The sequence below is a fragment of the Hippichthys cyanospilos genome, chromosome 17, assembly GCF_059441005.1.
Source record: "Hippichthys cyanospilos isolate Australia breed blue-spotted pipefish chromosome 17, RoL_Hcya_1.0, whole genome shotgun sequence".
Lineage (NCBI taxonomy): Eukaryota > Metazoa > Chordata > Actinopteri > Syngnathiformes > Syngnathidae > Hippichthys > Hippichthys cyanospilos.
The window spans coordinates 16938336-16958821 of record NC_142385.1 but is presented as its reverse complement, the minus strand read 5'-3'; the positions used below and the strand labels follow the sequence as shown (position 1 = coordinate 16958821).

The window sequence follows — 20486 nt, the reverse complement described above, 5'->3', positions numbered from 1 at the left end:
CCGCGACGTCATAGTCCGTCGACGCCCGCCACCGGCGCCTCGTAAGCACGTCGCGCACTCACCTGCGGAACCCCGGAAAACGTACAACCTCTGATCGCGGCATTCGCCTTTTCGCGCGCATTTCACATTTGCAAAGAATTAGAAAATGACTGACACCGCGTTGCGAATGGAAACGATGAGTTCGGAACTTGGTCTACTCCGTTGAAACCGAACATGAAAAAGTCGTCCTTCGGGGTAGTGCGAGAGGGTTTTTTATTCCAACGAAATGACAAACGAGTGAACGAGCGGAGCCAAAGAAAGAGCTGTCCGTTGTACAAATAAACATTTATTCCGATGCAAACCGATTGATCCAAAGTGAAGCGAAACCGCTGCGAGGCCCGACGTTGGAACGTTTGCCTTCTCGACGATCCTCGGGCGCCGCCTGGCGGCCCCGTTCGGTACGCGTGCGACGACGCCGCGGGGCGGGGCGGGGCGGGGCGGGGCGGGGCGGGCGGCTCTTTGTTTTTCCTTTGCTTTGTTTGGTCGAAGGGGATCAAATCGCGCTTTTATTATCGTTCGACTGCTGAAGAGAGCCCGCGCAGCAAACAGTTTAGCCGTTTTCATCGAGGGCGGCGGGAGCGGGGCGGCCCCTCCCTCGACTCCGCCCCCTCCCCCCGCCCTGGAGCCGACGCGCCCGGCGAACTCGACGGCGGCCGCGTTGGCTTTTCTCGTGTTGGTCGCAGTCCAAAGTAGAAATCGGATGAAAAAGTGACGGGGGGAGAGGAGGAGGAAGAGAAAAAGAAAAGTGGCTTTCAAACGCGGACGCGTGCGTCAATGACGCTCGCCGCCTCGTCCCGCGTGCGCGCCGGGGGCCGGGCTCCCGCTCCGGAGACAGCGTGATTCTCAAAATGGGCCGCGGGGGAGGGGCAGCGTGTCAACTCTGACCTGATACAGGTTAAATGCTTCTTACGGGAGTGAAATGACATCTAGCGATCAGGCGTTTAATACAGTGGCGGGGGACGGGGGGCGGGGTCGAGAAGCATGCTTCCTCGGGGCCGAGAGGAGCGGGCGGGGCGGAGCAAAAGGGCGCGGCGGTCGGGCGGAAAGAGGAGAAAGAAAGAGGACGAGGGAGGGGCGGGCGGGGCGGGCGGGTCGGGGCTCATTTCTGGTTCTTCAGCTGGTTGGAGAGCCAGTCGAGACCCTCGTAGAGGCCGTCGCCGCTGGTGGCGCACGTGGCCTGGATGTACCAGCTGCGCTGGCGCAAGGAGTGCAGGCCCAGCTTGTCCGTGATCTCCGCCGCGTTCATGGCGTTGGGCAGGTCCTGGGGGACGACAGCGGGCGCCGGTCACAATGGCTACCGCTCGCTTTTGCGCCTTTGGCGGCCGGCGCCGGAGACGTTTGCCTTAGGCCGGCCCGTCCGTCCGTCCCTCCCTCCCTCCCTCCCTCCGTCTGTCGCGTCCCTCCCTCCCTCCCTCCGTCCGTCGCGTCCCACGGAAGATATCGGCGGAATGGGACGCGAACCCCGATGAAGTCGCGGCGCCCGCCGCGACGCCGTCCGTGACGCGCGGCTACTCGGCGGGGCCTCGCGAAAGCGACCTTTCCCCCCAAGTCCGCATGGCATCGTCTCGCGCAAATAAATGTATCGCCTGCGGCGTCCTTGGCGGGCCGGCTCAAGGCGAAGCCGTCAAAGATTCGGGCCCCTCCCGCTTCGAGTCGGACGCGCGGTCGGCCCGTTTGGACGGACGTCGGCCCGTTTGGACGGACGTCGGCCCGTTTCGTCGGCCCGTTTCGTCGGCCCGTTCGGTCGGCCCGTTTGGTCGGCCCGTTTCGTCGGCCCGTTTGGACAAACGTCGGCTTTTGTACCACGCGAGCCGGAAGGGGGGAGCCCACCTGCTTGTTGGCGAAGACCAGCAGGACGGCTTCTCGGAGCTCGTCCTCCGACAGCATTCGCGACAGCTCCTCGCGGGCCTCGTTGACGCGCTCCCGGTCGTTGCTGTCCACCACGAAGATCAGGCCTGCGCGCCGGAGCGCGCGTGAGGCGGGGGGCGGGCGGGCGGACGTCGGCGCGTGCGGCAGGCGAGCCCACCTTGGGTGTTCTGGAAGTAGTGGCGCCACAGCGGGCGGATTTTGTCCTGACCGCCCACGTCCCACACGGTGAAGCTGATGTTCTTGTACTCCACCGTCTCCACGTTGAAACCTGCGCTCGACACAACACGGCGTGGGAAAACAATGGGGCAGGTCCCGCCTTCACAAATGAGCGCTTTCAACTTTTTCTTTCACGGCGGCGCAATCTCGGCGGGTCGTCGAGCGTCGCCGCTCATTTGGAATCGCCTTCGATACTCGGGAGCCGCGGGAGCCGCGCCTCGCCCCGCACCCCCGGAGGCCCCGAAGCGCACGCCTCCGTTTCGGGGGACGCCAATCCGAGGACTACGGGGCGCGTACCGATGGTGGGAATGGTGGTGACGATTTCTCCCAGCTTGAGCTTATAGAGGATGGTGGTCTTCCCCGCCGCGTCCAGGCCCACCATCAGGATCCTCATCTCCTTCTTGCCAAACAGGCCCTTAAAAAGGCTAGCAAACACGTTCCCCATGGCGACCAAGCTGGCGGAAGGAAGGAACACAAGGAAATGGCGTCACAGGACGGCGAACGCAATCTTTGCTTTGCTTTTTTTGCTCGATTTGCTGCCTGGCCTGCCGTTCTCAAAGAGTCAAAGGTCAGAACGGCCCGTTGACGAGCGGCGCCGCCGACGTGGTTTAGCCGAGAAAATAACGGCAAGAATAAAACTACGACTTGGCTGCGCTCACTCCACTCCAACGACTGGCCGACTAATCGCTTAAGCGGCGGCGGCGGCGGCGGCGGCGGCAACGGGCTCGCCCTCTCCGACCGAAGCGACACTTCGGCAGCGGCGTCGCTGACGTCGGCTCGGGGCGGATGCGTCGGGCCGCTCGGCACGGGGGTCTTGCGTCGGCCGGCCGACGGTCGCCCGCCCGCCCGCCCGCCCGCGCGAGCGAGCGAAAGCGCGGCCGGACCGAGCCGTACGAGGCGCCGAACAGAACAGAAAAGAAAAGAAAAGAAAAAAGAAAAGCCGACAAAGTTCCGGCGACGGGAAGGTCTCCCGACCGGCCTGTCGGCTAGGCTAACTTAGCTTAGCCCATCCGCTAAATGCCGCGTCACAGCGAGGGCGAGGCGAGGCCGGGCGAGCGTCCCCTCGGGCCAGCGTCTCCATCGTAAAGGCGCCGCGCCGCGCCGCGCCGCGGCCTCGAGCCGCCGTCGGCTCCGGGGACCTTTTACCTTGTCAAAGACTCGCTTGCGGAGCTTTCCGTTATTTGCCGTTACACTGGCCGTCACTCCAAAATGGCGTCTTGCGCAAGCGGGTGGACGCCGGCGCTCCGGCGCGTCCTACTAGGGGATGCGGGCCAATGGCAGCGCGCGCCGACGCGATCCGGTTCCGCCTCCGGGACGCGGCCGTCCAATCGCGGCGCGGCCGGCCGGCCGGATGCATTCGGGACCGACGAGCCAAAAGTCGCGGAAGTGCGAGCCCGTCGCGGCCCCTCGCACGGAAACCGTTTCGTTTGCTCGTGCCCGGCGCTGGCGCAGGCGCAGGCGCAGGCGCAGGCGAGCGAGGGGCACGAAGACCCCATCTCCGCTTGAGGTCGACAAGAGCGAAATGCTCATAGCACGAGTTCAACCTTCGCTTGCGTTTACGCATTGACGTCACGCGCCAAGAAAATCCAACTGGAACTAAGTTTGGATGCCGCCAACTTGCAGTTATGCTACTTTTCGCAACAAATAGTTGGCAGAGACGTTTTCCGCACCGCTCGCGTGACATTGCTGCACAAAGAGCGGCGAATGGACAGTATTCGTGTGGAAAGCTCGGCTTGGCACGCAAACGAGTTGCCGCCTTCATATTTTACGTGAGGCGCGCGTGTAGAAAAGGAAACGTGGCGGCTTGCTGAGAGCCGGCCCAAGCATCCGTTCCCGCGCCGTGAGAACGGCACGTCGTCGCGAGCGGGCCATCAAAAACGGACCAAAGTCGAGCAGCGTGCGGCGCTTGCGCCGCGTGGGACAGGTGACAACGTCGCTTTAGTTTTGAGGCGAGGTGAGCCCGCCCAAACCAAACCGATTCCAAAAGAATTTCATTGCCGTTTTGTGGCTTTTCAAAACGCCGAAAGCGGACCTGAAAAATGGGCGATTTCAAAAGAATTTCATTGCCGTTTTGCGGCTTTTCAAAATGTGTGGCGAGTAACAAACTCAACGCCGCTTTCCCTCCGCGGCAAGGGGAGGCTGCACCCAAAAGCACAATGGGATCGAAAAGACGCCGTCGGGCATTTCACAACAAATGTACCGAATTCCGTTCTTTGCCGATCGCCTTTTCCAAAGCATGTCTCGATTGACGGCCTGCAGGTGAGAAACCCAACGGCGTTTCGTTATCGGCAACGCGAGAAGAAGAGGGGGCTTCTGTCGCGCGGACACGTGGAAAACATTGCCCCCTGAAGGCCAAAAGGCGCAATTGCGGCGGAACGAAAGCCGGGTGGAGCCACGCGTTTGCGCTTTGGACGCCGCAAGCTCGACGCGCGCCCTTTGCAGTCGACGGCTCCTTTCCCGCCAAACGCCGCCGGCTCCTCGAAGGCGGCGGCCGACACCTGACGGCGGGACGGGACGGCGCGATCGGGGTTTCCCCCGGGCGCTCACCTGCTCGCCGCGCGTCCCGCGCGCCGCCGTTCCCCGATCCTCAGGCGCTCCCCCCGAGCTTCCCGGATCCAAAAGTCGGCGGCCGAGGGGGGGCCGCGTCCCGTCGCCGGCTCTCGCGCGCCCCGACTTCCGCCGGAGGGGAAGAGCCCCGAGCTCGGGTCGTCCGACGAGCACTCGGACTCCTGGGTGGGCGAAGGGGTCCCCGCGTTGAAAGAGATGCGTTTGGGCGCCCGCGCGCGCCCGCGCACCTTTGGGGAGGTCTGCGAAGAGCCGCTGAAGCAGGAGGGGGGGTGGTCTCGCGGCTCGGGGCTCCGCGCGTCGCCGCGCCCAAGGGCCGAGCCTGGCCGAGCCAACACAAGAGGGGCCGCCGCCTTCATTCGTTGTTGCGCGGCAGTCTTTGGCTATGCTGTTTGTGTGTTTTTCTCGTGTGAATAGAGGCTTTGGCGCCGACGCAAGCGCGGAGCTCATCTTTTATATTGCGCGCTCATCTTTTTGATTGGGCGCTCATCTTCTTCATCGTGCGTACGCGCTGCTTGACGACATGCTAAAAACCTTGCATTTTTCACCGTAATGCCAGAGAACATTTGAACGCACCAGTCAATAACCCCGCGGCATTGCGGGGGAATACATTCGTCGCATTTGGCCCACGCGCGCGCTGGAAAGGCCATGGCGAAATCTCGGGTGCGGAAGGAGTTGGGCGAGGACGCGGAAAGCGACTTCCGGGCGGCTTGGAGAAAATTCCGGTCCGCCATCCCGCATCTCGGGAGGGGGAAGCGTTAACACCGCGTACAGCTTCCGACCTCCGCTCGGGACGCGGTGAGCCGCTGCGCAGAATACTTCCGGGACCTCCTCCATCCCGGCGGCGCGTCTTCCTCTGAGGAAGCGGATTCTCAAAGCTCGGAGGCGAGCTCTTCTATCCCTGGGGCTCGAGTCGCCCGGGTGGTCCAAAAACTCCCTGTGGCAAGGCCCCGGGGCTTGGTGAGATCCGCCCGCAGTTCCTAAGGCTCTGGATGTAGTACGTGGCGCGGGCGCCGGGGACGGCGGCCCTGAATCGGCATGGTGGTCCCCCGGAGGGTGTGTTCCACCTACGGAAGGAGGGATCGCACGCCTCGGTCTCCCCCGGTAGGGTTTGTTCAGGGGGTGCCGCGTAGGAGGGTCCGTCGGGAAGTGGAACCTGGGATTCAGGAGGAGCCGAGTGCTTTCGGTCCCGGCCGCGGAACAGCGGACCGGCCCTGCACCCTCGGCGGGATCCTGCAAGGTGCGTGGGAGTTCGCCTCGGTAAAGGCCTTCCCTCGGGGAGGCCCGCGAGTGGCGCTCGGAAGCCCTCGGCGCGGGCTGTTCCGCCCTGGTACCGGCGATGCCAAGCGTTCGGTCCGCACGGCCGGCCGTGAGTCGAATCCGTTTACCGCGAGGGTCGGACTCGGTCAAGGGTGCCCTTTGTCACCCGTTCGTTTCATTACTTTTATGGACGGGATTTCTAGGCGCGGCCCTAGCGTTGAGGGGGTCCGGTTTCGGGGTCTCGGCATGGCACCGCCGCTATTTGCGGAGAACGATGTGGCGCCGTCGGCTTCTTCGGGCCGTGACCTCCGACTCTCAGACTCTCGTAGCCGAGCGCGAAGCGGCCGGGATGAAGATCAGCACCTCCAAATCTGAGACCGCGGTCCCCCGTGGGAAAAGGGCGGAGTGCCCTCTCCGGGTCCGGGATGAGCCCCTGCCCCAAGCGGAGGAGTTTAAGTATCTCGCTCACGATGGAGCGTAGGACGGAACGGGCGATGGAAAGGCGGAGCGGTGCAGCGTCCGCTGCGTTGCGGAAGAAAGAGCTGAGCCGGAAGCGAAGCTCTCCATTTACCGGCGGATCTACGTTCCCGCCCTCACCTACGGTAACGAGGCGAGGGTCGTGAGCTAAAGAACCAGATCCCGGATACCGGCGCCCGACGTGAATTTCCTCCGCAGTTTGGGAGAAATTGGGTGAGAAGCTCAGTCGTCCGGGAGGGGCATCTGGTCAGGACGCCTCCCGGGCGAGGTGCACCGGGCGCGTCCCACCGGGAGGAGGCGGCGGCGGCGGCGAGACCATGTCTCTCGGCCGGCCGGGGAACACCCGGGGATCCGGCCGGAGGAGCTGGACCGAGCGGCCGGAGAGAGGGAAGTCCGTGTTTCCCCGCCCCGGATAAAGCGGCGGTCCATGGACGTATGATGGGTGCGCTTTGCCCGCGGTCAAAGATGCTTTCCGCACCGCGGCGTGGCGACGACTGGTCGGCGAGTGCGCGCGCGCGAGCACCTGGAGGATGTCGCGGCGCCGCGTCCGGGAACCCTCTCCGCGAGTCGGGCGACGCGCCCGGCGGGGCTCGGAGGTATTGCGCCGCCTCCTCGTCCTCGCCGTCCCCCTCGTAGTGCTCGAGGTAGGCGTCTTCCTCCCCCGCGTAAATGTCCTCGTCCGAATCGGAGCCCTCGTCCGAGTCCCGGGAGAGCTCGTCCCGCAGGGACGCCGGCCGGCTCTCCCCTTCCGTAGCGAGCGCGTCGTCAGGGTCGTCCTCGCGGGCCGCCGCCGTCCGCCAGGGGCTGACCCAGCGCATGGCGGGGCGGCGCCGCAGTTTGTCCCGGGCCGCTTCCAGCGAGGCGCCGCTCAGGCCCCCGGCTGCGGCCGAGAAGAAGAGGCCGCGCTCGCGCCAGGTTTTTCGGAGAGGCGGAAACGCGGGCGCGGACGGACCCGCGGCGAGGGCGACGGCGGTTTTCCTCCGGAGCCGGGCGGCCGAGGCCCGTTTTTCGGGCTCCTTGCGAAGGCCGGCGCGGAAGACTTTGCGCGTGGGCCGGTTGCATCCGGGCGGCACCTCCCACAGCGGCGGCGGCTGCGTGACGATCTGACAGAGCAAAGATTCGCCGGTCGATTCTCGCCCGCGTCCACGTCCATGTGAAGAGGGGCTACTCACGTGCAGGCAGAGCGGGCGCGCGTAATGCCGCGTCCACGGGTGCTGCCCGTTCAGCATGTGCAGCAGCATGCAGCAGCCGCTCCAAACGTCGGCCTTGCCGCTGGGGCGCTCGCCGAGCGCCACCTCGGGGGCCATGTGGCTCTCCGTCCCCGGGAAGGACGCTCCTAGGGCGAGCGCGCAGCCGCACGGGCACTTGAGTGATGCCCGGTGGCTACATCGGAGGAGCACAAGCGGGGGTCCCGCCGTCCCCTACCACCACTGTGAACTTCTATTCAAGCGTCAGGGATTACGGCAGCAAATCAAGGCGCACGCACACAAACGCAAGCTCAAATGTTCGTCCTTGCCAAGGTCCGATTCACGCACCCAAAATGATAAGTCCCTCGCATTTCGGTTCTCGGTCGCAATACGTCATAGTCGTAATAGCGACGGTACCCTCAGCGGTTCCGGTGGCGCGCCCGCTCTCGTCCAGCACACGGGACAGGCCAAAGTCGCACAGGAAGCACTCGCTGAGGTCGGCTGACAGCAGCACGTTGTCGGCTGCGCGCGCAACACGGAAGCGCGTTGGCTGGGCGGGCGCGCTGAGCCCGCGTCGGGACGCCGCGCCGACCTTTGACATCCAGGTGCAGCACGTTCCTGCCGTGGAGGTGGCGCAGCGCCCCCAGAGTCTGGTGCAGGTAGTGCAGGGCCAGGTCTCCGGGCAGGGCGCCGCCGGCCGCCAGCAGCTGCGCCAGGCCGGCTGAGGAGCGAGCGGCGGGCCGGCGTGAGGCGGGGGGTCCGGCGGGGGGGGGGCCTTCGAAGCTCACCCGGCTTCAGGTCCATGAAGAGCGTCACGTCGGGGCCCTCCCTCACGGCGCCGAACAGGCGGACCACCCGCCGCGACGCGGCCAGGCTCCACGACGTCACTTCCTCCATGCGGAAGCGGGCGGCGGGGACCTGGGCGGGGACGCGCCACCTGAAGCGTTTGCGCGCGCCACGCGTGCGGCGGGATGCGGCGCACCTTCTTTGCGGCGCAGGTGAAGCGCGTGGAGCGGTCGCGCACGCGCACGACGTCTCCGTAGGCGCCGCTGTGGATGTGACTCAAGACGTCGTACTCGCGACCCTCTCGGTACCGCCCCGCCGCGGGACGCAGTTTCTGCGCGCGGCAACGCTCGCGTGAATGCGGCACGTGCGTAGAAGTGTAGCCCGCAAGCGTGCGTGCGCGTGCGCGTGCCGACCCGGTGCAAGAGGAAGCCTCGGTTGTCGCGCGCACTCGTCCTCCAGTCCAGCAGGTGTCGCGGGCCCAGGTGACCGAAGCAAGGACGAAGCGACACCACTTTGCCCGCTCCCGAGGGGGCGGAGCTAAGAGCGGAGGGCGACCAATCCGTCTGACTCGGACGCGGCCGAGACCGGGGGCCGCCGGAAATTGAGCGGCCGCCATCTTCGGACCCGTCCTTAAACGGAGAGGGCGGGGAGATGACGTCACCGCGCGACATCATCGCTTCGGGGGACCGGCGGGTGTCTTGCACCGGCAGACCCGTGACGTCGTCTCCGTCTTCTCGCCGCGCCTCGACCATTCGGTCGTAGCTGAAGAAGGCGGCGAGAAATCGGAAGGCGCTGAGCGCGAGGCGAGGCGGGCACGCGCAGCCTCACCTGAAGACGCGGAACGGGCCGAGGCGCGGCTCGCGACCGCGGACGGGCGTCGGGCTGAACTCCTGGAAGTCTTCTCCTGTCGCCGCAAGTCAGACCGGGACACGTTGGGCGCAGGCCGGCGCGGCGGGCCGCGGTCGCGGTCGCGGCGGGCCGCGGTCGCGGCGGGCCGCGGTCGCTACGCGCGTCTCACGTTCGGCCTGCGCCACCACGGACAGACGCGAAGCTTGCTCGGAGGATCCCGCGCGGTCCATCCGCTCGGCGGTCCCCAGCAGCATGGCCCGGCCGGGGTGGGGCGGCGACGGGCGCCGACCCGCCGCCGGTGCCGGGACCCCGCCGCGGGGAGGTGACGTCGCGATCGCTATAAATAGGCGCGCGCCGCCGTGCAGCTGTCCGACTTCGTCCTGCTCCGCTCTCCGCTCGCCGCGTCCGTGCGGGCGGGACTCGCCGGCTGCTGCTTTGCTTCGTTTGTACGCCGGGCTTGAGATACGAGCGAGCCCCAAACAGTGACGACCTGTCAATTACGTTGCAGGAAAAGTTCATTTCAGACCGTTTTTTTTTTTCGGGGGGCATCTCAAGGCGCAAAATGGGTCATTTCCTAAGGGTAGCTATATTGCCCCCGGTGGCCAAGGCGAACACCTGCCAATATGATGAGGTTTTCGTTCTTTTCAGTGGAAAGGGGGGCGCAAGTTCAAGCGGTAGCCATGCAAGACGCAGTTAGAGTGGCGAGCGAAAAGGGCCGCCTCCACCTACCGAGCCGTGTCCTTGCGTGTTCCCCGGACAAAGTTTCGGGGTGCCGGTCCTTCCCGAGCGTCTGGACCTTTCTTTGTGGGTCAAGGGTCGCCTGCCCGCCACCAAGGCTTCCTATTGGCCCAAACAAGTTTCGACGCGATCGACAAGCCGCCCCCGAGCGGCGCACTTGTACTGTACGCCCACTGACATTTATGGGTGTGCCCCTCCCCTTCCCGGAAACAGACAGACAAAAAGCAGGCCTTGCCGCTTGGATGGAAAAGGGCGGACGCACGCCCGAGTTCTCTCCAACGTCGGCAAGCCGTCGCTGCGCTCCGCCCTTCAAAGCGCATGCCGCAGCGCGCTCACATGGGCTCGGCTTCGAGCAAGTCAACCGACCCGGGAAGGAAGACGTCAGGCCTCGACGCGAGCCTTCTGCGTCTCGTTGGCATGAGCGGCGCCACGCGGAAGAAAACTTTTACGAGGAGATCCGGCCAACGTTTGACTCGGCTCCGTTGCTCCTTTCTTCCCCGCAAGCGGTTCGGGATTCGCGCTCTACTTACGCTCACGGGGAGGGCGTTTCCTTTCCACGTTGACCTTCGGGACGTCAGCAAAAATAAGAGGCCGCGATACATGCGATCGGCCGCCACTGTAACTTGTTTACGTTTGCGCAACTCCGGTGCTTCCCATTTAGGCAAACCCACGCTGAGCCACGTCCGGAAATCTCATCAAATGGCGCGTCAGTGAACGTGTGCGTGCGTGCGTGCGTGTGTGTTGTGGCACCTCCGCGTGAGATCGGCAGACAGCGTCGTTGCTTGAGGTGTTTTACACTTGCCGGGACAATAACGCCAATGCCAACCGCAAAGGTAGTGGCCGCGCTCGCGCGAAAACCTTCCGCGAACATCTGGGACCGGGCGCGAACCGTACGCCTCGAGGCCAGCCTTCGGAGACACCTTGGACTTTATTGAAACGGCGGCGGCGGGCGACCGGCCGAGCGGAACGCCTTGTCACTGCGCCGGCGCGCCCGCCCCGGCGAAGGAGGCCCACGCCGGCGCCGTCCGCACGCAGCCGCCGCCGGGGTGGCACGAGTAGCGGTCGGGACAACAGTGCTTCCCGTCGGCGCAGCAAACCGCCTGCCGACACAAAGGTCACTCGGGTTAAGACGCGACCGCCGTCCGTACGCGAGCGAGGGACGTACTTGCGGGGAGGGGCAGCAGGCCCACCGGCCGGCGGAGCCCCGGCAGCACGTCTCTCGCTCGGCGCAAGTGAAGGTCGCCGCCGCGTCGCACGGGAGCGCGTCGCCCGGGAGCGCGTCGCCCGGGAGCGCGTCGCCCGGGAGCGCGTCGCCCGGGAGCGCGTCGCCCGGGAGCGCGTCGCCCGGGAGCGCGTCGCCGACGCCGGCCGGCTTCTCGCACGTTCCCGTCTCCATGTTGCACGAGTAGCCCTGCGGGCAGCAGTGCTCGCGGTCGGCGCAGCACACGGCCTGCGGGCGCAAAAAGCGGGTCACGCCGCCGCCCCGGCCTCGGAAGCCGGACGCCAAAAGGCACCTTGACCAGCGGGCAGCAGCCCCACTCTCCGTCGGGCAACCTGCAGCAGGTGGCGCCCGCCGCGCAGCTGCTCCGGTCGTCGCATTTGACGTCCGAGACGGGCGGGCGGCGGACGGCCGGCGTCTTGGCCAGCCAGGGGATGACGCGGCCTCCTCGGGAGCAGGACGAGCGACCCGGCCGGCACGTGTGCCCGGCGGGGCAGCAGTGGGACCCGTCCTGGCAGCACACCGCCTGCGAGGCTTTCCGTCAGGCGGGGCGGGGCGGGGCGGGGCGCGGCGCGAGGAAGCCCGGGCTCACCTGCGGCAGCGGGCAGCAGCCCCACTTTCCCACGCTCGCCATGAAGCAGCAGCTGGCGCCCTTGGGGCAGCTGGTGCTTGGGTCGCAGGCGTCGCCGGTCGCCGCGGCGGCCGTCTTGGCCAGAAGGGCGAGGGGCGGGCCCGCCCCGGACGGGTCGTCGCAGGTCCCCGCCTCCAGGTTGCAGCGTTTCCCGCGAGGGCAGCAGTGGGCGCCGTCCTCACAGCACCGGGCCTGGCGGGCGCTCCTCTCGGGTTAGGGCCCGCCCGAGCGGGAGGGGCGCGGCGGCTCCCTTACCTGCCGGAGGGGGCAGCAGGCCCAGGCGCCGGCCGCGTCGCGGCAGCACGTGGACGTCCCGGGGCACGACGCCGACTCGTCGCACTTCGTGTCGGGGGGCGAGGCGGCGCCGACGGAGGCGGGCGGAGTCAAACGCCTCGCCTTTGATTTCATATCCGATAAAAGCCGTCCTTTTAAAACCTCCGCTTCGCGCCCCGCTCCGTTCCAGAGCACGCGAGGGTTGGAGCCGGAAGGGGCGCCTACCTCGGGCACGGGGCGGCAGCCGTACCGGCCCGAAGGCAGTCGGCGGCGCGCGTTGTCGTCCGGACACGTCGAGCGCTTGTCGGGACGGTCCCCTGACGGGCGCAGACAAGCGAGGCGTTAGTCCCGCCTCCGCGCGCGCTTTCCGCCGCCCGTTCGCTCGGTTAAGCGTCGGCCAAACGTTTACAGCCGGAGATCTTCCCCTCGGAGTTCTAATGTCGGAAGTTGAAAAGGTCAATCGCCTCGCGCCGGAAGATGGTTCTTTTCATGGAACGGATGCCGACGCATCCTAACCCCGAAAAAACGTTCCACTTTGACTGGAGAGTTACTAAGTCCGCAGTCCTTTCTCAGATGAAGCCACGGCCAAGCAAAGCGTCGCTACGCTCCTCGCGATATCGCCTTTCAACAGGGACGGACGGCGCGCTCGCTCGCTCGCTCGTTCGTTCGTTCGCTCGCCTTGGACTTGGCCGCCAAATGGATTAGCCGCTTTGAAAACTGTTGCAATATCTGGTAGTCACCAGTAGGCGGCAGCAGTGCCTAGCTTCCCGTTGGAGAGGCGTAGGGATGGCCATTGAGTCGCCAGCTCGCCATTCGTCCGCCTCATCCCAACAACTGGGCTTTTCGCCACACTTTCCCTCGGGCTGCCGGCGTGCGCGCAAAACTTGACGCGAAGCCAGCCGCCTTTCACGAAGCCGAAGACGCGGCCGGGAATCGCGTCGCGTCGCCGGGCCGAAACTAACATCCTGCGCTCGCAGTCCGGCGACCTACCCGCGAGGCGAGGCCTGGCAGGAAGTTTGTCCAGCAAGGGGCGCCAAGCCGGCCGCTCCCCGCCGCCCGACACGCACCTGGACCGGGAGAGATCGCAGGCGGTTCCCTCGGGACAGCAGTGCCGCCGGTCCTCGCAGCACACGGCCTGCCAAGGGAGGAGTCACCCGCGCGCTAAGCTGACGGCGCCGCGCCGGCGAGCACCTTGCTCAACGGGCAGCACCCCCACGAGCCGTCGGGAAGCCGGCAGCAGGTGGTCTCGTCCGGACACTCGTAGCGCCGGTCCGGGCACACCACGGCCCGCGCTCGCCCGCTCCGCCGAGCGTTTCCGTCCAGGCGGGCGCCGCCGTCGGGACACGCCGCCAGCAGACCGCACGCCAGCAAGCACCAGCGCCATCCCGGCGCCTGCGCCCGCAAAGTCGCCGCCGCCGCCGCGATCGGTCAACGTGATGAAATAGCAACTTTTGTTCCATCCGGTCGCGGGACGGCATCGTCATCGGCACGCGATGCCATCAACTCGGCACCGACGCCGTCGGCGAGTGCCGATGACGGTCGCGGGACGGCATCGTCATCGGCACGCGATGCCATCAACTCGGCACCGACGCCGTCGGCGAGTGCCGATGACGGTGCCGTCCCGCGACCGGATGGAACAAAAGTTGCTCTGGACGTGGACTTACCATAGTGTGAAAAGGGGTCCGCCGATGACGTCAGTGGTGCTACACGTCCGTCGCGCTCACGTGTGCACCGCGACTAGCTCGAAAAGAAAAAGGAAAAACAAAAAAGGCAAGACAGACAAACGCAGCATCGTGAAGCCTCGTATGGCAGTATTGTGAGCTTTTATGTCCGTTTATCCTCGCCAAAGTCGAAGCTAACGGCGGGAGTTAGCTAGCGACAAACAAACGGGAAGAAATGCGTTACTTTGTGACTCGCGGCTCACTGGTCGCATAGCGGTGGAGTCCAAGCCGGTCAACGGGACGAGACGATGCCGAGGGCGTAAACCGAGAGGCCGACGACTGACTTGCGGAGTCGCCCTGTGTTCTGCTGGAATTGAACGAGGGTCACATGACTCGGCGGCACATGACGCAGCTCGCGCGGTCTTCTTAAAGAAACACGACACGAACAAGAAAATGACGAGCGACGTCGAAACGTGTTTCTGCATTCGTTTTCCATTTGCTGCGCCTCCATTGCAGTCGAGTTGCTTTGTTGATTATCTGAAAATTGTCATCGTGATGCCAACTTGACAAGCACGTGTTCACCTGTGAAAGTCAGATGTGCTTTCTGGCTTATTTGTTTTTAATGCGGGGCGGGCACTAGGACCACGTCTCTCACCCAGTAGGCACGTTGCAACGAAGCTTTGATGATTTGAACCTGTTGGCTTTGTCTTTGTCGTTTTGGACAGTGTTGAATTGCATTCCAGATGGATCGTGTACGACAGCGTCTTTATTCTCTTCAATTTGCCAATGAGTTTCCGTTTCCTTCCACAAAAAGGTCCAACAGTAAGTGAGTTAGGGAACACATTTATTTGTTTCTACTTGGTACACAAAGTTCACACGAAAAAAAGCACAAAGTGCTCATCCTCACAAGCACAACAAGAAGAAGTAGAAGAAGAAGTGGCAAACGAGCGCAGCGGTCGTCGCGGCCCATCGAACGCCGTCAGCGTAAACGCGAAACAGCACTCGGATATCAGCAAAACGAGCCCAAAATGTGGATTTTCGAGAGAAAGTCGACGGCGGCGGTGTAAACTTTGACGACCGGAAGTCAACATGCACGCGAAGATCAAAAGCCTTACTGGCGAAAAAGGCGAAAATGGGGAAAAGCTCGTGGTGGCCACCGTCCGGCGGGTGGAAACCTCCACGCCGGAGAGGAAGGCACTTGGAGGAGACGGCTGGTGCGTGCGAGGGGAGGGGAGGGGAGGGGAGGGGAGGGGAGAGGCGAGGCTGAGGGGACGCGTCCCACCCCGACCCGTCCCACCCAAACCAAACGTGCCATTCGGAATCAAAACCGCCACTTTTCCGCCGTGTCGGGATGCCCGCCGAAAACGCCGCCAAGGCGTTTCCACGTGGTTTTGGGCGGACGGCGGCGGCCTTCGCCCCTGTTCTCCGAACGCGACATCGACGGGAACGGTTCGACGCAAGGTCGCCGACTCGAGGAAGGGAGTTTTTCGAATCCGCCGAAGGTCGGAGTGGCGAGAGGGCTCGGGAAAGGCCGGCGAAACGGATGGACGAAAGGTCAGAAGGATGTCCTGGCGTGTTGGCGAGAGGCGCCCGCGCAATGTGACAAATGTATTCAATGGGAAGAAGAGTCCAAAATTTCAAGAGCAAGGAAAACATTGCAAATAATGAGGCGCGGCAAGATGGGCTAAAAAATAAACACAAACCAAAAAATCAGCAGCAAAAACACAGGTGCGGGCCAGAACGGCGCTTGCGCGGGCAAGGTCGGTTCTCTGGAGGGAGCGGCGCGCGCTCTCCGGGGATGACGAGCTCCGAGCGCAGCAAAGTCCCAGAAAATGGCTGACGCGCGCGGGGTCGAAGCGCAAAGCGCTCTCCGCGCAAAGCCGACGACCAACCGGCGATCCGGAAGGTGCACCGGACGCGGCACGTCCCCCTGGCGCTCTGAATTTGCCCTTACCGGTTACCACCGTCGCACGCGCTAGTAGATCGCCTAGGGGCGTACGTCTTAGGGTTGATGTCTGCCTCTCCGTGACTCAAAGTTACAAAGGGGGGGAGGAGCGCTAGTTGGCAACTCCGCGCTCCGCGTCCGCCTCAGCTCGGGCGATGCAAAAGCAAGCGCCCGAAGGTCTTCCCGTCGCGCCTTAGAGCAGCGGAAGGAAGGACGCGTCAGTGGCGAGACGCTCTGACGCTCGGGCCGGCGCGCAGAAGGACAAAAGGCGGCGGAAAGGCTTTTCACTTCCTGGGATGGAAGACCATGAGCGGCCTGTCCTCGATCTTCTGCCAGGGACTCTTCCTGTTCTCCTCTTTGTCCTCGGGGTCCTCGTCGGGATCGGCGCCGGAGTCGCGGCGGGCTTTCCGGGGGCCGGCGGAGGCGCGGGCCGGCGGCCCCTGCTCCAGAAGCGGCGTCAGGGAGTTCTCGTCGGGGGACGCGGGACGTTCCTCGCCGCCGGGGCGGCCCGACTCCGGGTAGGCCAGCTTGGAGTAGCTTTTGCTCGCCCCGCCGCGTCCCGTCTCCCGCCGCTCGTCTTTCGCCTTACCCTTGGGCCGGTAAGCCTCCGGCGGCGCCAGGTTGGCCTCTCGCGGGGAGCCCGCCGGCCCGCCGGCGCTCAGGTCGTTGCCGGCGTCGATGTAGGAGTGGCGCACGTGGGCGTTGGCGCGGCCGTCCAAGGAGATGAACCAGGCCCGCGGGTGCTGCTTGACGCCCAGCTCCAGAAGCTTCTTCTCGGTCAGGGCCTGCAGTTCTCCGTTCATCTGGGCCATGGTGGAGTCGTTGAAGAGCACCGGGATGGTGACGGCGCCGCCCGCCGACTCCGGCCCCCAGCCGGGCTGCTCCGGCTCGTCCCCGCCCGGTTGCTGCTGCTGCTGCTGCTGCTGCTGCTGCTGCTGGGCCCCTCCCGCCGGGACGCCGTCTTTGTCCCCTTCTTTGGCCTCCTTGCCGTCCTTGGCGGCAAAGTCGGAGGGCAGGCGCATGTAGTGGGCGGGGATGACCAGCGTGGGCACCATGCTGCGGTACATGTTCTCCTTCATCTGGTCGATGGAGCTGCAGAAGATGATCTGGCCCGGCTGGGTGTTGAGGGAGGTGGGCCGGGCCCGGCCGTCGGCCGCCGCCGCCGAATATTCCGGAGGTTTGTCGGGCTGCCCGGGCACGTAGCCCTGGAAGCGGGGCGGGGACGGCGGGTCCGAGGAGTAGCCGCGGTTGTCGTTGGCGCCGCGGCCCCGGCGATAGTCGGGCTCGCCGGCCTCCGCGTAGCCCCGCTCGTAGTCTTCGCGCGGCGGCGGGTTGTCCAGGTTGTTGGTGGCCTTCATGGCGAAGCTTTCCCCGCGCTGGGAGCCGGCCGCGTGGCGCGCCTTGCCCGGGTCCTCGCGCGAGCTCCGGTACTCCCGAGAGGGGGAGGCCTCCGACTTGTCGTCGGGCGGTCCCGGCTCGCCGTGACCGCCGCAAATCAGATTGAGGCGCGACGTGGACGTGCCTTGGTCCCGCTTGGCGCCGTTGGACGAGAGGGGCTTCCCGAGCTGCCGGCGGGGCTTCAAACACCTCCGCCTGCGGGGGAGCGAGCGCACGCGTCAGGATCGGAGCCGAGCCGAGCCCGCGGAGCGGCGCCCGAGCCCACCTGCAGTAGTAGAGCAGAACGCAGAGCAGGATGAGGACCAGCAGAGCCAAGGAGCCCAAGACGGCCAGCAGGAAGAGGGTGTGGTAGGCGCTGAGGTCCCTCGGGCCCGGGGGGCTCAGGCCCAGTCCTGCGACCGCCGGAGGGTCAGCGCACGCCGCCGGCGGGGCGGCGGGGCGGCGGGGCGGCGGGGCGGCGCGGCGGCGGGCGCTCGCCTTACCCGAGGAGGACGGGAAGGCGGCCAGCCAGTAACCCATCTGAGGAAGCGTCGCCTTCCACACGAAGCGCGAGCCGTCCTTCTGGATGTAGCCCGTGCCGTTGCGCACCCACAGCCCTGCCGACGGACAATTCTGAGCTCCGAAGAGCGGTTCAGGTGGAAAAGGCATTTTGTAGATTGGGTTTTTCAATGGCCCCCCACCATCCCGCTCAGAAACGGGGGTATGGAAAATGCGGACGCCGTACAGCGGGCGGTGCGCAAAGGCTCACTCCGAGCCCAACTCCAACATGCCCGCAACGCTTTCGACGGCTACGGAAACGCGAATGGATTCCGCGGCCCGCGAGCGTTCGGAGCTCTGGAACGGCGTCGCTCACCCGTGTGCCGCTGGTACATCCAGGTGGGCACGCTGGTGGCCATCCTGTTGGGCGTGTCGGACGGCAGCGGCACGGAAACGCGCACGGAGTCCCAAACGGGCACGGGGCGCCCGTCTCTGTCGGAGAGCTCCACGCCCACCAGCGCCAGCGGCGTCAAGTCGGCCCAACCCGAGTCTGCGCCCGAACGGCGAAAACGCAAGCCCCGGAAGGCCAGGGACCCGCCGTTTGAGGTCAGGAGAGGGAGGTCGGGGGCGAGCGCGGCGCTCCCACCTGAGCCGTTCATCTCCCGGCCCAGCGGGAAGGGGAAGCCGTCCATCTCGTCCAGGGTCCTGGCGGCGGTCAGCCGGGCCGCCAGCGCCGTCCCGTTGGAGTCGGGCGGCAGGCGCAGCGACTTCCGGGGAAGCTGCGCCACGGGGCGCTCGGCGCCACCTGCCCCGTCGCAAAGCGCGCTCGGTCAGCGGGGCGTCGGAACTTCAATCAAATCCGCTTATACAGATGCCCGCGGCGGCGCGGCGGCGCCGGAGGCTCGCGTGGCGCCGGCTTACCCGGCGACCCGGACAAAACCAGAAGGACGTCGTCGTACAGCATCAGCGTGCCGGGTCGATGAGGCAGGAGGTACAAGCTGACCGAGGCGTACACTGACGGGACGGGCGCAAGAAGACGAGCGTCGAGACGGGGCGGGGCGGGGCGGGGCGCGGCGCCGAGGGGCGGCCCGCCGGAGCGGCTCGGACTCACCGGGCGGGCGGCCCGAGTACCAGGGCGCCGAGTTGGTGACGTAATTGGCTTTGGCGGCGCTGATGATGACCCGGCTGGCGGCCCGGTAAGGGAAGTCCACCCGCACGGAGCCGTCGGCGCCGGCGCGAGCCGCGGCCAACACGCTCCGGTTGCCGTGGACCTGCACCAGCGCGTCGGCCAGCGGGGACAGGTCGCCGTTGTCCAACACCTGCACCTTGATTTGGACCTCTGCGCCCGCGGGAGACGCGGCGTGAGAACGAGGTCACGTGTCTGCGTGCGAATGCGCGCGTGTGCCAGGAGCGTGAGTGTGTTTGGCGCCGTGGTGCGTGCGCGTTGCTCTGACGTCACGAGGCACGTCGACCGCCATTTTAGCTTCGCTCCTATTTTGGGCTTTGTGCATCGGTGCGCGTGCACGTCGAAACGCGAGCCAGCCTCGCGATGACGTCATGGCTTCGCCACGAGGGCGATCGCGAAGGCTCGCGAAGATGCGCGCTCATGACGCTCGCCCGCCCGACGAGGAGGAGGAGGACGAGCCGCAGACAAAAGAAAAATCGACGCGACCGCGCTTACCAAAATGCTCGTGCGCGGACTTGGCCTCCCGGAGCGCGCACAGCCACGCCAAGACGAGCACTCGACACACGCGCGCTGCAGCCATGGTCGCAGCTACATGTCATGACGGACGGGCTGAGCGTCGCGTCGCCTCGCCTCGCGTCGCCTCGCGTCGCGTCGCGTCGGCCTGCTCCCGGTTCCGGTCCCGGAGGCTGCGAGGAGCTGCTGCTTCGCGATGCTGCAGTGCGCGCGCGCACGCACACTGACGCGCCTCTTGTTTGGATGGCGGCGCGAGGGGAAGGGTCGGTGCGGCGGCGCCCTCTGCTGGTCGCCGCGGGAAGAAAAAAGGAGTCTGCGCGAAGCCGCCTTGAACCTGTTTACAGCACAATACAACGCGTACCGTGGGAAAGCGAAAATGACAAAAAAAAAAAAACACGCGCGAACGGCTATCAAACGAGGGTAAGAGTTTCGACGTCCGATTTTGAAGCGGTCAAGACGATGATTTGAAAATGTAAAACGGCAACGGCAGTTCCGTTGCGCGGACGTTTGGGTGCTCTGACGGAGCAGTAACAGCAGGGGGCAGGAGAGAACTACTTGACCGACCGACCGCTTACTTTTCGGACGCCGCGCACACTCAAGCGAGTCTACGGACTCGATGACCGCTTGATCGATTGCTCGCTCGATCGATCGATCATGTTGGCGCGCGCGTGACGGCCGTCCGTCAGGTGTCGCCGTCGCGCGTCACGTGACAGGAGCGAGCGAGCGAGCGAGCCGCACGCTGTCAAAAGGCCTTGCTCGCGTTTGCACCTGTTGGCAACGTGCCAGGAAAGTTTAAGAAGATCCTTTTTTTCGCCTTTTCACTTGAACTCCTTTGGGTTTTTCTCCGCGATACTATCGCGTTACTACTATCGTGTTAATACGGCTATTTTTGTCAAGCTAGCCTCGCGTTAGCCGATGTCGCTGGCGTCATGTGGCTTTTGTTTTGCACTTTCAACCGACGCGTGCCTCGTTTGGCGTCTTGGACTTGGCGTGTTTGTTTGGCGCCTGCCGGCGGCCCTTTATTTTTAGCCGCCGTTAACAGGCGACCGCTGTTTGACCTCGGCATGCGCGATGACCTCGCCCCGCGTTGCTGCTCGCCGGCCGACGCTGGCTCCAGACGCACAAACACGTAGACGTCATACCCCGTAAACGTATGAGGTGCATGAGCAGCTTGCGAGAGAAAGCCAAAGAGCGATC

At 65.3% G+C, this 20486-nt stretch overlaps 4 protein-coding genes across 8 annotated transcripts; all 4 read right to left on the bottom strand.

Moving 5' to 3' along the window:
* Positions 1-309: 309 nt before the first annotated feature.
* Positions 310-7743, bottom strand: LOC148410065 (ADP-ribosylation factor 1). 2 transcript variants are annotated; one of them, XM_088438709.1, is made up of 9 exons: positions 7599-7743; positions 7379-7529; positions 6950-7306; positions 4920-5011; positions 4672-4853; positions 2422-2579; positions 2066-2176; positions 1870-1994; positions 310-1300 (listed from the first exon to the last, which is right to left on the bottom strand). In XM_088438709.1, the coding sequence occupies exons 1-9, from the start codon at positions 7731-7733 to the stop codon at positions 1139-1141; spliced, it is 1473 nt and encodes a 490-aa protein (XP_088294835.1). In that variant the 5' UTR covers positions 7734-7743; the 3' UTR covers positions 310-1138. The 2 variants fall into 2 exon arrangements, with proteins under 2 accessions (XP_088294835.1, XP_088294836.1); XM_088438710.1 differs by lacking the exons at positions 4672-4853; positions 4920-5011; positions 6950-7306; positions 7379-7529; positions 7599-7743 and adding an exon at positions 3271-3438.
* LOC148410064 (uncharacterized) lies at positions 7724-10758 on the bottom strand. The gene is made up of 8 exons (XM_088438708.1): positions 9418-10758; positions 9228-9303; positions 9112-9161; positions 8596-9028; positions 8402-8531; positions 8206-8334; positions 7962-8135; positions 7724-7866 (listed from the first exon to the last, which is right to left on the bottom strand). The coding sequence occupies exons 1-8, from the start codon at positions 9795-9797 to the stop codon at positions 7763-7765; spliced, it is 1476 nt and encodes a 491-aa protein (XP_088294834.1). The 5' UTR covers positions 9798-10758; the 3' UTR covers positions 7724-7762.
* Positions 10759-10895: 137 nt separating this feature from the next.
* On the bottom strand, positions 10896-14362 carry LOC148410063 (progranulin-like). Of its 3 annotated transcripts, XM_088438713.1 has the most exons (12): positions 14218-14361; positions 14015-14137; positions 13774-13846; positions 13301-13501; positions 13100-13244; positions 12335-12426; positions 12092-12232; positions 11798-12028; positions 11501-11731; positions 11347-11436; positions 11152-11316; positions 10896-11086 (listed from the first exon to the last, which is right to left on the bottom strand). In XM_088438713.1, exons 3-12 carry the CDS (start codon positions 13774-13776, stop codon positions 10961-10963), a joined length of 1425 nt encoding a protein of 474 aa, XP_088294839.1. In that variant the 5' UTR covers positions 13777-13846; positions 14015-14137; positions 14218-14361; the 3' UTR covers positions 10896-10960. The 3 variants fall into 3 exon arrangements, with proteins under 3 accessions (XP_088294839.1, XP_088294838.1, XP_088294837.1); XM_088438712.1 differs by having other exon boundaries at positions 11152-11436; positions 13774-13850; positions 14218-14362; XM_088438711.1 differs by having other exon boundaries at positions 11152-11436.
* Positions 14363-14597: 235 nt separating this feature from the next.
* Positions 14598-19517, bottom strand: fam171a2b (family with sequence similarity 171 member A2b). 2 transcript variants are annotated; one of them, XM_088438672.1, is made up of 8 exons: positions 19272-19517; positions 18702-18929; positions 18512-18604; positions 18237-18395; positions 17967-18140; positions 17596-17709; positions 17379-17505; positions 14598-17308 (listed from the first exon to the last, which is right to left on the bottom strand). In XM_088438672.1, the coding sequence occupies exons 1-8, from the start codon at positions 19354-19356 to the stop codon at positions 16000-16002; spliced, it is 2289 nt and encodes a 762-aa protein (XP_088294798.1). In that variant the 5' UTR covers positions 19357-19517; the 3' UTR covers positions 14598-15999. The 2 variants fall into 2 exon arrangements, with proteins under 2 accessions (XP_088294798.1, XP_088294797.1); XM_088438671.1 differs by having other exon boundaries at positions 17967-18395.
* Positions 19518-20486: the final 969 nt, after the last annotated feature.

Excerpts from the sequence above, each read along its gene's own strand:
- LOC148410064 (XM_088438708.1), bottom strand. The coding sequence starts at position 9,797 with ATGCCCCCCGAAAAAAAAAAACGGTCTGAAATGAACTTTTCCTGCAAC. Across the intron at positions 8,335-8,401 it reads CTTCATGGACCTGAAGCCGG|CCGGCCTGGCGCAGCTGCTG; the intron begins GTGAGCTTCGAA and ends CTCGCTCCTCAG. Across the intron at positions 7,867-7,961 it reads CGAGGGACTTATCATTTTGG|AAGTTCACAGTGGTGGTAGG; the intron begins GTGCGTGAATCG and ends ACGCTTGAATAG.
- fam171a2b (XM_088438671.1), bottom strand. The coding sequence starts at position 19,356 with ATGGCTGCAGCGCGCGTGTGTCGAGTGCTCGTCTTGGCGTGGCTGTGC. Across the intron at positions 17,710-17,966 it reads GATGTACCAGCGGCACACGG|GGCTGTGGGTGCGCAACGGC; the intron begins GTGAGCGACGCC and ends GTCCGTCGGCAG. Across the intron at positions 17,309-17,378 it reads GTTCTGCTCTACTACTGCAG|GCGGAGGTGTTTGAAGCCCC; the intron begins GTGGGCTCGGGC and ends GCTCCCCCGCAG.
- LOC148410065 (XM_088438709.1), bottom strand. The coding sequence starts at position 7,733 with ATGGCCCCCGAGGTGGCGCTCGGCGAGCGCCCCAGCGGCAAGGCCGAC. Across the intron at positions 5,012-6,949 it reads GGCGCCGCGACATCCTCCAG|GCTCGGCCCTTGGGCGCGGC; the intron begins GTGCTCGCGCGC and ends TGGCTCGGCCAG. Across the intron at positions 1,995-2,065 it reads CTACTTCCAGAACACCCAAG|GCCTGATCTTCGTGGTGGAC; the intron begins GTGGGCTCGCCT and ends TCCGGCGCGCAG.
- LOC148410063 (XM_088438712.1), bottom strand. Across the intron at positions 13,245-13,300 it reads GGTGCTGCCCGTTGAGCAAG|GCCGTGTGCTGCGAGGACCG; the intron begins GTGCTCGCCGGC and ends CTCCCTTGGCAG. Across the intron at positions 11,087-11,151 it reads CCTGCTGCCCCTCCCCGCAA|GCGGTTTGCTGCGCCGACGG; the intron begins GTACGTCCCTCG and ends TTGTGTCGGCAG.